The 13,202-nt window shown below is 32.0% G+C and overlaps 1 protein-coding gene and 2 long non-coding RNA genes across 5 annotated transcripts; 2 read left to right on the forward strand and 1 right to left on the reverse strand.

Annotated features, from left to right (window-relative positions):
- The first annotated feature begins 3,801 nt into the window (after positions 1-3,801).
- On the forward strand, positions 3,802-6,771 carry LOC130980216 (uncharacterized). Of its 2 annotated transcripts, XR_009086917.1 has the most exons (4): positions 3,802-4,133; positions 4,696-4,798; positions 5,014-5,150; positions 6,099-6,771. It is a non-coding gene; the product is annotated as an uncharacterized LOC130980216 (long non-coding RNA). The 2 variants fall into 2 exon arrangements; XR_009086916.1 differs by lacking the exon at positions 4,696-4,798.
- Positions 6,772-7,980: 1,209 nt separating this feature from the next.
- Positions 7,981-8,843, forward strand: LOC130980217 (uncharacterized). Of its 2 annotated transcripts, none has more exons than XR_009086919.1 (3): positions 7,981-8,225; positions 8,663-8,725; positions 8,829-8,843. It is a non-coding gene; the product is annotated as an uncharacterized LOC130980217 (long non-coding RNA). The 2 variants fall into 2 exon arrangements; XR_009086918.1 differs by having other exon boundaries at positions 8,663-8,750; positions 8,829-8,842.
- A 2,789-nt stretch (positions 8,844-11,632) lies between these two features.
- On the reverse strand, positions 11,633-11,959 carry LOC130981572 (uncharacterized mitochondrial protein AtMg00820-like). Its single transcript, XM_057905154.1, has one exon. It carries the CDS (start codon positions 11,957-11,959, stop codon positions 11,633-11,635), a length of 327 nt encoding a protein of 108 aa, XP_057761137.1.
- Between the last annotated feature and the right edge of the window lie 1,243 nt (positions 11,960-13,202).

A 13,202-nucleotide genomic window follows, 5' to 3' on the forward strand; every position in this document is an offset into this window, starting at 1 on the left:
TTCCCCTTGTCCATAATTGGGATTCTCTCTACTCTCTTCTCTCTACTTGCTTTTAATTAGAAAAATTCTTATTCTATCCTATCTCTCAAATCTTCCTCCCAACATAATCCTAATTGCGTATCATAGTGGTTTTCATATTTTCATATGTTAGGATATACAAGATCATTGTAGTTAACCTCAATTTTCTACAAAAGCTAAAAATATCAAAGCTTTCTATATTTCCTTTTTTTTATTGGGTGATTAGTTCTTTTCTTTATTAAGTATAAATCCTAATTTAAAAGAATTGTTGAATCACATATTTTTGTCATTATTGCCAAAGGAGTCAACATGTTTTTTTAGAAGATTTTAAGATTGTGGAGTAAACAACCACAACTAAACCGCTAACATAAACCACTAACATAAACCACTAATATAAACCGTTACTCTAAACCACTTATAAACCATATACATAAACCACTAAGATAAACCACTAACATAACCACCAACTAAACCACCATCTAACCCACATGCAAAACCACTAAGTCACATGTACCGGTAGAACAAAGTTATTTCCGTACTAACCTCCTCGTTGATGACCCCAGCTATATGGGCGACTCCGTCCAAGCGATATAACCGTGCCGGATCGTTCCCTATCAGCAGAGTATTCCGTTCAGGTCTTTGTCGGAGAGAATCTGGGTCGTTTTTCTGAGATTTGGTGGGGTATGGGAAGGTGAGAATGGTTCGAATGAGGCTGATTCGAACTCCTTATATAGCCCAATCACTAATAATTCGAACCAGGGTGGTTCGAATTACTTGAAGACCTAAATTACCTATAATTCGAACTTGCTTGGTTCGAATTACATGCAATGCTAGTTCGAACCAATCTGGTTCGATTTACTTTCAATTTTTTCTTGGTAATTCGAACTGCCCTGGTTCGATTTATATGAAAATGCAGTTCGAACTAGCCTGGTTCGAATTACATTTAAATACGATTGGCTCATTGCTGTATCGATTTTCATTTTGGCTGATATAGGTAAATTTGAAGTGATGTTGGCTTATTATGGTGTTTTGCATAGAATAAAATATTTTTTGTAGTATAATTTAAATAAATTTATTAAAAAAATTTAAAAAATATTCATGAGCTATTAAAAATAGACAAAAGAGTATTGTATGGGATTTGAATTGATAGCTCATCAATATTTTTAAAAAGTCTCGTAATTAAATATTTTGTTAGCTTTTTTTAATGTATGAAATAAAATATATATATTTTTAAAATTTTAAATTATTAATTTTTTAATAAATTTTTTTAATAAATTATTAATTTTTTAACAGCATAATTATTACCATGAATAATTCGAATAAGTCAAATTGGAATTATTTAAAAATGCGTGCGTGGGTGTAATTCGAATAATATTCGAATTAGTGTGTATGCGTGAATGTATAATTCGATTCAAGGTGATTTGATTATATGTAAATATAATTCGAATTTAACTTGTTCGAACTACATATAAACTTACATTGATTCATGAACTAGATTTTAGTTTGGCGATTTGTGTAAAATTTTTGTCACCATGACTTGATTAAATGATTTGCCCTAATATTGTGATGATGGAATAGCCTTCCATCTTAAAATGTGTACTAACAAACTTTCACATAAGGATACTTATTACCAGCTTAACTAACACCTCAACTAACTACACTATCTATATGCCTATATACAAAAAGTTTTATGTATTTCAAGATATCAGCATTACGGTTCAAAAAAAAAAATTTATGACTCAATTATATTCATTATTTTTCAAAATTTCCATTTAATAGTATAATTAAATAATTTTATAAAATTGTTTCACGAGGGAACAAATCTCTTTAAAATTTTGTAATTTAGTATTTTTTGGTAACACAGATACTTATTCTATGATTTTTAAAAGGAATAAAGGATAAAATGTGTTTCTAATTTATAGAAAGCTATATATATACTTGACACCTTTTAAACCAAAGAACAAAACAAACTTACTCAATTTGAAAAAAGAAACTCCACTACAATGAAAAAAAAAAAATTCTACTACTATCAGCTAGCAAATTTAAATAAATCTCAGAAGGAGGATGTTCAAGCAAATAGTATCTTGATTGGATTCAAGAAAGTTTGCCAACTTATCAGCCACATGATGTACTTCTTTATATAATATAATGAACTATAAGTAATGCGTTAAATAAATAATCAATCTTAGTTGATAAGTACATTTGCATAGTAAATAACCACCTAAAATGCTCGTTACAATGTTTTTCAATTATTATATATCTTTGCAATTATTCTTTACTCTTTAAAGAATTTATATTGATAGTAGAATCTGTTTTTACTATAGAAAATACGTGTTCAGTTACTACCTTCGAATCCAATTTTCTATAGTTGAAGCCTAATGTTATTTGCATGTAAGGATGGAGATTACCGTATCTCCTAACCTTCTATTTCTTTTGTTTTTGACGATATGCAATGTATATGTTCCATTTCTCTGAGTGAGTACAGTGTACATCATACTTCAACTGATCGCTTTCTATTATGGTCAAATGAAACATTGTTAAAAGTCATGTTTACATATAAAAATAATATAAACAAAATATCAAGCAAAAAATAAGAAAATAAAAGAATAAATACCTTTTATAAATTAAAGTGCCGTTCACTTCTATCGAATATGTGTAATAGATTTTTTTCACTCTCTTCATATTTTTGTAATTTTTTTGAGTTACCATCCCTTTCACTTCAAAGAGGTTCAATCAGGTTAAAAAATTGGTCATCAATTCGGTTTGGTTAATCTCAAAGATCACTTGGCAAAAAATCGGTTCAAAAACCAATTGAACTGACAGTTAACCGTTGAACTGACAAAACTGACCGGTTTTGGATTGGTGAACTCCCCAAAATGGCACCCGTTCTTTTTTTATTAACAACGGGGCTAAACGCCCAAAAAAGAGAAAACTAACCAGAAATTATTTTAGAGTGAACCGTTCCTACAGCATCAGTAAAAAAATACAAGAAATACAATGTGGCAATGAAAAAAAGAAATGACAACCATAGCTTAAACTATGACCAAAAGATGCCAATTTATCGGTACAAGAGTTTGCTTCCCTGAATTCATGGTGAAGAGTCAGCTGCTGAGTCTGTTGCACCTGATCTTTATTGCTGATACAAGAGTTCCTACCGAATGTAGGTTACCCAAATCCTGAGAACATAGCTGCACTGCTATCGCTGAATCAACCTCAATTTCAACATAGGAATGTCCCAAGTTAATGATTAGTTCAAGGCCGAAGAGTATGCCCTAAAGCTCAGCTGCAGTCACAGTGCATGCACCCAAATTCGCACTATAGCAAGCTAAAAACTGACCATTGCTATCTCTAAGGATACCATCACAAGCTGCTCTGCCATCTTTATTAACTGAGCCATCCGAATTCAGCTTGATAAAAGGAGGAGGAGGTAAACGGCGCCCGTTCTAGACCTTTATAAATTAAAAAATATAAAAAGTATAAGAGCTAGCAATTTTATTAAATTTTGACCAACATATAACCAGCAGAAAAATGTGAGTCATTAGATGAAATCTCACACCAATCTTACACCATTAAATCATTATTAATGATTATTTGATAACTACCAATCACAAAAATTGCTGGACATTAGCATTGCTCTTAAAAAATAAAACCCTAAATGAAATGCAATGCCTTGCCTACCCAATGTAGCCCAGTCCTCCCTCTCACTTTTCTCCTCTTCTCTAAAAAGTGAAAGTTTGAACCCTAGCCCCCAGCCCGCAGCCACGCAGCCCTCGTGGCCCCACAGCCCCGCAGCCCCCCACAGCCACCGTAGGAAGCTCCGTCACCGTCCTACGAAGTTGTGTCGCCGTCGTAGGAAGCTCCCTCGCAGTCGTTTGGAAGCTCTTTGGCCGTCGTCTCCTCTCTTTTCCCTCACTCGATTCTCATGCTTTGACTTCAACTTGTGCCTTCTTCGTGTATTTGTTCCGTCATTTGGGCGCTGATTCCCTTTTGTTGGTTTTCTTGGCTTGTCAAAGTTCTAACCTTTCTCTGATTTGGATGGATCTGGTGCCAGTTTCTTAGAATTCGGTCTTCTGGGGTGTCGAGTATACTTGAACGTCACTGATTCTACCTCAAAGGTTTCTTTTTTTTCATTCTTCAATTGACGGAATAGCTTCTGGGTTTTTGTTTTTTGTTTGTTTGTTTGATTTATGCTCTTTTGGTTGCGCTGGAAATACGAAAAGGGGGTTTCTCTTATCTTTGAAGGAAAATTGATTGGGAGTGTTCTAGTGTTCTCAGTTGAGGGTTGACTATTGTCAACTTACCTTCAAGAAGAGTGATTTGAGTTGAAGTTAATTAATTAACTTCTATTCAAAGGTAGGTACAACAGCTTTGATAATCCCTTGGAATCATGTGACACAAAAATAAAAGTTTCATTAAGAGAATAGTATACTTTTAATAAACTTTACAATTTTGTGATCATATTTTTGTTGACTTGCTGTTTTCTATGGTGCATGCCGAACAAAAAGCTCAAAGTATTGCTTTAGAATTACTTTTTGTTGATTAAAACGTGCAATTAGTTAAAAAATATCGTATTAAATTCATTGTAGATCCTATACTAACTCTTTCTAATATGAAATTGTTTGCTGCCATGTGCTTACTATGTATAGTTTGGCTGATATAATTAGATGTTCTTTGCAGGCCTAATTAATTTGGATTCATTAGCACATTATAGTTCTCTTACTAGTTATTTTCTGCAACCATTAAAATGTGCATTGGCGGCCCCTATGCCAATGGCAAGTTGGTGAGCATGTAACTACCTTTGTAAAATAGTTGTGTATGACATTATGTCAGCCTCAACTTCTATTGCATTATTGTTATATTGATGTCAAATTTTTCTCAAGCTGAATTTGTGCCTTTCAATTCTGTTTCTGAATCTAAAAGGAAGCCCATAATGTTTAATAAGTGCTCTTTCTCCATTTAATAAATTGCTCATATTATTGTGTATTAATCATGCAGGTCCTGGTAATTTTCCTGTTTGTGAGGCCCAAGCCAAAACTTTCTGTAGTGTCTCTACATTTCCATTAGTGTATGAACTTAATCAGATTTGGATTAACTACAGTGGACGCAACCAATTGAGCAAAGAGAAAAAAAAGGTTGAGAGGATTTCATACAGCTAACACGTTTTTTTTTATTGGTTTATTGAATGTCTGAGTTGTGAGTTGCTGATGATTCTATCAAATTTGTTTGTTGAGTTAATTTTGTTCATAATGTTTTTTTGTTGTATGTTAAAGATGGAACAATCACAAAAAGCCACAAGACAATGCTGTCAATGCTAAGTTAATTTTGTTCATAATTTTTGTTGTTGTATGAATTTTGTTGTTTGAAATTGTTTTTGAATTTCTAATATTAAATTATGGATAATTTATTATGTAAAATCGTAAAATTTTGAATTTTATTAAGTTAGAAATTATTGAATTTATATATTTAAAATTATATAAAAGTTTTTTAATAATTTTATTTAATATTTAATTAAACCAGTTGAACCTCGGTCGAACTAGTGAACCATTGAACTAGTGACTTTATTGGTTTATTGACCGGTCTGGTTCTCGCAATCTTGCCTGTATCGTCGCTGTAGGTTCATTCCTATGTGGTCGCCGTGGGATCTTCAGTTGCTCTTAAATTAATTTGGGTTCATCTTTGTTTCCAATTAATTTTTAAGATTCTGAGCTTTGTGTTTTGAGTTTGGAATTGGATTATTTATTTAATTTGATGAATGCTGATGTGATTCTGAATTCAATTTAATTTGGATTCTGAGTTTGAAATTGGATTCAATTTAATTTTTTTGCTGATGTGTTTTTAGTTTATTTTGGATTAAGAGGTTAGAATTAGTTGCTAATTAATTGATTAGAATTCAAACTAAAAAATAATTATATGCTTTGACTCTTTTATATTCAATAGGTTTAAAAATTTATAATTGAATTAAATTTTGTTTTGTCTCACGATTGTATGATTCTAGGTTTAATGTTCTTATTTTGATTAATTGATTATTAAAAGTTATTGTTGAATATTTTGTATGATTGAGTCTTCTTATTTTGTTTTAGTGTAACCATGATTGATGGAGAAATTTCACCTTTAGTCTTGGAGGAACAAACCGAAGTGATCAAGTGGCTTGGGCAGATTAAGAAGGTCACAATACTAATTATTAAGGTCATAGTACAAATTTTTGACGATGTCATGAGATTTTCAACTTTCAAAACAAAGGTAAAGTTTACAATGCATCAAAGTCTACCATTCTTTATCACAAAAAATTTATTGTTTTTATCTACATATAAACAAGTAAGATTGGAAATGACTTGCAAATTAAAATGTTTTGAATGTAAACAAATTTGACAGAAACATAACGCTTGAATTTAACTAAAAAATTGATAACAAATTCAGGAATGTAACTAGACTGAGCTTAAATGTGCTGGAAAAATAAGTTGTATTAAAGTAAAGTGTAGAATTTAAAAAAATAAAATAAATAAATAGTGAAAAAGAAATGTCACCTCATACACTACAAATTCATAGAAAAGATTCTCGAACATATTGTATATAGCTTCGCAAAGGTCTTTTTTCTCCATGCACCCAAACGTTTCTAATAAACCTAGCTAAAACTATATTAGGCTTTGCATAACTTTGAAACTAAAAACACTAGTCAGAGTTTGTAGGACGCCCTCTCTCTTTGACAAGGTCCTGTGTCTAACGGATATAAATGCTTTCCTCTAATGGTTATACTCCAATTTTTAAAATCCAGTTGGACCTTAACAAAAAAATTACTTATTGAATTCAAAATATAGGGATGGTGTGTTATTGAATTCCTAAAATTATAAAAGAGTAAAAATATTATTACATGCACTATAAAAGAGTAAAAACGAATAAAACAGATCAAACGAAAATTACAGTGTTGTAGTGCCTCAAAAAAACTGATACATAATCTAAGATCATGAACAAGAAAGTTTGGATTCAGCGAGTTGCTTGAATCTAAACTTTCTTATTCATGATCTTAAGATTGTTCATAAGTTTTTTGAGACATGCAACACACGGTAAATTTTCGTTTAATCTGTTTTTATCATAACGTTTTCCTCGTTTATAGTGCATGTAATGAATATTTTTACTATTTAATAATTTTAGAAATTCAATAACACCATCCGTATATTTTGACTTCAATGGATATGCGTGTTGGAAAATTGGAGTATAATCATTCAAGGAAGACACAAGATCGGTTATTAAAGAAGAAGTGTACTATATTCGAACAACCAAACTCTGATTAGTAGTTTCGAAGTTATACAAGAATGATATGACTTGGATAGGTTTTTAGAAATGTTTGGGTTCATGGAGTGAGGATAGATTTTTTTATTTTTTTATTATTTTTAAAATTGAATTTTATTTTAATTATGTGATTATCCATTATAATAGATTAGTACCACCGAGCATTGCAAAGCTATACACAATATGTCCGAGAATCTTTTTTACGAATTTGAGGAGAAAAATATTTTAGCTAAATTTTATGGATAAAATGTACTTCTTTTTTTAAATTTTGCACTTTAATACAATTTATTTCCTAACACATTTAAGTTTAGTTTATATTTCTGAATTTGTTATCATTTTTTTTAGTTAAATTCAAAAGCAGTGTTATATTTCTGTGTAAAGTCTATTTACATTCAAAGCATTTTAATTTGCAAATTGTTTTCAATCTTTAGTTTACTATGTATAGATAAAAAACAATAAAAATTCATTCTTAGTGATAAAGACTAGTAGACTTAGATGCATGGTAAACTGTTGATCGCATAAAGGAATATGTTTTGCTCCTAGACATTAGATTTTGAACTAACCCAATAACTTCTTGCAAATTTTTTTTAATTTTAATTTGCAGAAGATCTGTTAAACAGCTGTATGTTAATTAGAATTGTATTTATAAACACAAAAAATGGAAAAAAAGGTGCTTGGGTTGTTATCAATAATAAACCAACCACTATATATAGCGGTATCTGTACTACAGTATTAACAGTTGCAATTTTCCATTGTTGGTTCATTGATGACCACAATCACGAGGATCCACTTTGTTTCAAGATTCCCGTTCAAGCCACATTTATGTGGGATGTCCCAGTACTTGCATCTTGTGAACTATGTTTCTGCTGAAATTTGGTGCAAAGACAGTGAGAAGCTTGCACTCCTCGACTTCAAGTAAGGTATTAAACAATCATATATAGATTATTGCAGTTAGGATGATCTAACTAGTTAGTAGAGACTATTTTTTTTATTATTCGAGTTGAATTCAAACATGTTCTATGAACTTTGGCTTTTGCAAGTGATTGATAGTTAATACTTGTTTACTTAAGTTGAGTTGTTTCTCTTGGAAGAACTTTTTTTTTTTTCAAAACACACACACGCACAAGCCCTTTGAGAGCTTTATAATTGAATTAGGTTGTCCAAAATCGATTCTGATTAATTAGATTCTATTGAATTATTGATATTTACGGTTTTATGACTTTTATCTCAAAGTTAAATATATGATGCGTTCGTTGTGGTTAGTCTTGTTGCAATTTATAGTATTGGATGAACCAAGCCAGACTCCTATAAAATTTGTAAGTTTCACTCTCATTGAATACAATGTCTTCTATTGCAGAGAAAGATGGTTGCCTTTGGAAAGAAGTTGAAAGACAGAGAACTTCAAGAATGGCAGGGATATGTATGTCTCTGCCTATATGTTGAGGGTTGAGATTTTTCAACTTGGATATCTGTTCTGCTCTATAATGATATTTTGGGTTCGTAAGTTTGATAATCTTTTGCAGATATTATATAAACTAAACTCATGAAGAAAGTAAGGCACTCTGGTGAGCAAATTCAACTCGGAACAAAGATTGACGCCATGTGCTCAGGATTTCTCCAGAATGCTAGATAATCAGGTTTCTGTTGTTTTCAATTTTCATTACTGCCAATGGTCAACTTATTCTAGTTGTGAATGTGATGATTCTGTGTGTTTACATTGGTTTCAATCACTCTTTAAATGTTACAAATCAGATTGAGAAGATTGTCCTTTTCCTTTTGGAGCCACAAGGGATTTTGGCAAGCAGGATATCGAAGCTTGGAGAGCAACATGATACTATTCTGCAGGAACCTGAAATTCACAAAATCTCTGAACTGCGAGAAGCTTATAGAGAAGTGGGAATAGATTCCTTAATTGTCATTAATTCTTCTGTGATAATTAACTTGGTTTAATTTTCTTAGATGTTTTAAAACTAAATATGTTGCGCAATGGTGTGCCTTTTAACAAATTTAGTTCATTAGACAGAAAAACATCTTTATTGCATTCGACTAATTTTCACTGAACTAAGAAAGTTCATTTATGTGTGTATATCAGTATATATGTTTATACATCCACTAAGCTTAAATGTCCTCATATAAAGTTATGGCATCATAGGTGTTTATGATGAGAGATCATACTTTACTCTAAAGTGAAATCTAAAATTTAGAGGATTGCTTGAAACAACTCTGGCGTGGAATTTAGGGGGTAGGGGCACATAATTTGGTACTCCAAAGTCATGGAGTTTTAGTATTCTCTAACTTAAAAAAAAGTTCATAAAGTTTTAGTACTTCGTAAAAAGAGAGAGAAGTACCCCGCAATTAAGAACAGAGGAAAAAGCATTAAAATTCTGTTTGGGTTAAAAATTTTTATTTTATTATTTTAATTTATTTTATATTTTAATTGATATTAAATTATTACAAAATTATGAAAAAAAGAATTAAAAAGATAAAAATTTTTTTAGGATTAATTTAAAAGACTAAAATATCTTTTAGCATTAAGTTATTTAATTTGAAATAAAATTTAAATTAATTATGAAAAAGTAAATCAAGTTTGTAGTTAATTTTTAAAGGACAAAAATTCCCTTTTAAATAAAATCTATTTTGTAAGCATATTTATAAAACATTAGAAATTTTTATATAAATAAAATATTAAATTAATATGAATATTAATTGATATATTTTTATAACACATGGACCCGTTCAGTCATATAATGATTATAATCCCAATAAAGGAAATGGAAGAGTCCTTCAAAGAATTCAAAGTGTGCCCAAGTTCCCACGGTTCATAAATCATAAGCTAAGATCACATTAGCTTTAAGGGCAGATTATATATCCTCCAATTCCAAAGGATATGTAGAAATCATGCATCAAGGGTTTAGGGGAGGGGTTCTAAATTTATAGTTTGGATTGTTCACAAAACAAATCTAGAACTAGTTGAATTAGGGGATTCTACTGTCATGAGTGGTTTGGAAGATGCAATGGATTTTTGGGAAGTAGAATTAATCTACATCAAATTCAAACCCCTCTTTTAATAAAATGGAAAGAGTACGCAAGGATAATAAAATTGTGAAAGAATAATAATGAAAAAAAAAAAGAAAGATGAAGAAATTTTGATTGTTGATTGATTGAATGGTACACTATGAAGGTAAAACTAAGTATATAGAGCATTGGCCTATGAAAAATAAAGTAAATAAAGATAAGATAAATAAGATAGAGATAAAGATAAAGATAAACTATAAGATAAAATAAAGACTAAATTATAATTGAGAGGGAATTGGGAGAAGTTTCATCACTCCAGCTTGAGCTTTTTGTCGAACCAAGTGGCAATCAACCTCTAAATGTTTGGTCCGTTCATGAAAACCGGTTAGCAGCAATATGAAGAGCACTATGATTATCACAATATAAAACTGGTGGGGGATAGGAGAGATGCGTAAAAATTGTAACATTAGTATCCATTGAAGTTCACAAGTTGTGTTTGCAATTGCACGGTTTCTGCTTCCGGATGAACGGCAATGATGGTTTGTTTCTTGATCTTCCAAGAGACTAAAGAATGTCTAAGAAGAAACAATAACCTGTTAAGGATCACCGAGTGTCAGGACATCCGGCCCAATCAGAGTCACTGAAGTCGAGAAGCTGAATTTCTGATTCCCTTGGAAAGAAAAGTCCTTTGCCGACTAGTTTTCAGATATCGTAACACTGCTTGGCAGCTTGAAGAGAGATTCAGTAGGAGATGCCATGAATTGACTTAATTGTTGAGTGGCATACATGTGTCGGTCGAGTAGTGGTGAGATAGATAAGACGGCCAACTAAACGGCGATATACAAAGGGTCGGATAGCAGGGGACTTTGTCTTGATATAGTCTTGTGGTACTATCCATTGGAACAGAGGCAGGTTTAGCACCTAATAACCAAATTTCCAAAAGATCAAGACAATATTTTCTCTGAGATAAGCAAATTTCCTTCTCTGATTGAGCAACCTCAATACCCAAAAATATTTAATGGGCCCAAGTCTTTATTCGGAAGTGTTGGTGCAAATAGACTTAATGGTAGCAAGTTCAGAAATGGAATTACCATGAGAACAATGTCGTCAACATAGACAAAATGATAGAAATTTGATCACCAATGAATTTAACAAATATCTATAATCAGATGAGGTCTGCTGATATCCATGAGATAGCAAAAGATGAGAAAGTTTGTCATACCACATACGACTAGATTGTCGTAAACCATATAGTGACTTAGTAGCTTACAGCATTGATTCGATTGAGGAGATGTAAATCCGGGTGGCAGAGTCATATAAACATCCTCAGAAAGATCCCCATGTAAGAAGGCATTATTACATCCAACTGATGTATGGGCCAACGCTTCATAGAGGCCAATGCCAAAACTAATCTGATGGTGGCAGGCTTGACAACAGGGGAGAAAGTTTCTAAGAAATCAACACCTTCAGTTTGAGTGAACTCTTTAGCCATAATGCGTGCTTTATATCGATCAATTGAACCATCAGGCTTGCGTTTGATGCGATAGACCCATTTACAACCAACCGGCTTAACCCCTGCAGGGCAATCAACTAGACGCCAAGTTTTGTTCAGCTCAAGAGCATCCAACTCATCTTTCATAGCACTACGTCAATTAGAGTGTTGATTGACGTCCTTAAAAGACTTGGCTCAACGTCAGAATGTAGAGAAAAGAAACTTTTATGTGAAGATGAAAGAGAAGAAAAAGACATGACTGAAGATAAAGGATACTTGCACTTTGAGGGAGATTGATTTGTAGAGATGAGAGAGGAATTACACAAGTAATCAGAGAGATATGATGGAGGTCTGTGAGGCCGGTCCGAATGACGAGGATGGGGTTGCTCAGGTGGTAAAGAAGGTGACGGGGGATGAGAAGTGATGGTGGACTGGTGTCTAGTGCGGAAGGAGAGATGGGTGTCTGTGTTGAAAGTGATTCGATGGTCATGGGTTCAACTTGGTTAGGTAACGATGGTGAGAAAGAAGGAGAGGTTGTTAGAGAAAATAAAGAACTAGGTGGAGTTGGGTCATGGGTATAGGTGAGGATTCAACTGGAAGACTAACTGAATCTTGTTTTTGAGAAGGTATGTTGGTAATGTTGGGCTGAGTGTATGAAATTGGACATTTTTTGTGACTAAGGGCAAGATCATTTCATGAAAAATCACGTTTCTATAAATCTCAATTCTTTTATCTTCTAAAACATAAACAATATCCTTTAAAACCACTTTGAAAGCCAATAAATACAGCCTTTTTGGCTCTTGGATCAAATTTTGATCTATTTGCCATTAGGGTAGAAACAAACATAAGCATCCAAAAACTTTAAGGTCATGATAATTTGGTGGATGATTGAAAAATCTCAAATGGTGTTTTAAATTAATTGCGGATGATAGAACTCTGTTAAGTAAATAAACAGCATGTCTAACAGCATAAGACCAAAAAGATGATGTAAATTAGATTGAAATATAAGAGCACGAGCTATATTTAAATATGTTGAGATTTGCGTTCTACCTTTCCATTTTGTTGAGGAGTTTCAACACAACTACATTGATGAATAATACCCTTTGAAGCATAAAAATTAGGTAAAATAAATTCTGGTCCATTATCGGAACGAATGGTTTTGACTTTGGAGTTGAATTGTTTCAATTAAAGTAATAAAATTTTTATTTGATTTTGCACTTCTCCTTTTGATTTTAATAAAGTAACCCATGTAAAGCGGCTAAAATCATCAACAATAGTAAAAAATATTTATGATAGATAGAATTTTGTCGAAACGGACCCCAAATATCAAAATGTAATAAATCAAAACTTGCATTGGCTTTGTTAAAACTTTGAGAAAATGAAAGTTTCT

This window comes from Arachis stenosperma, chromosome 5, assembly GCF_014773155.1.
Source record: "Arachis stenosperma cultivar V10309 chromosome 5, arast.V10309.gnm1.PFL2, whole genome shotgun sequence".
Classification (NCBI taxonomy): Eukaryota; Viridiplantae; Streptophyta; class Magnoliopsida; order Fabales; family Fabaceae; genus Arachis; species Arachis stenosperma.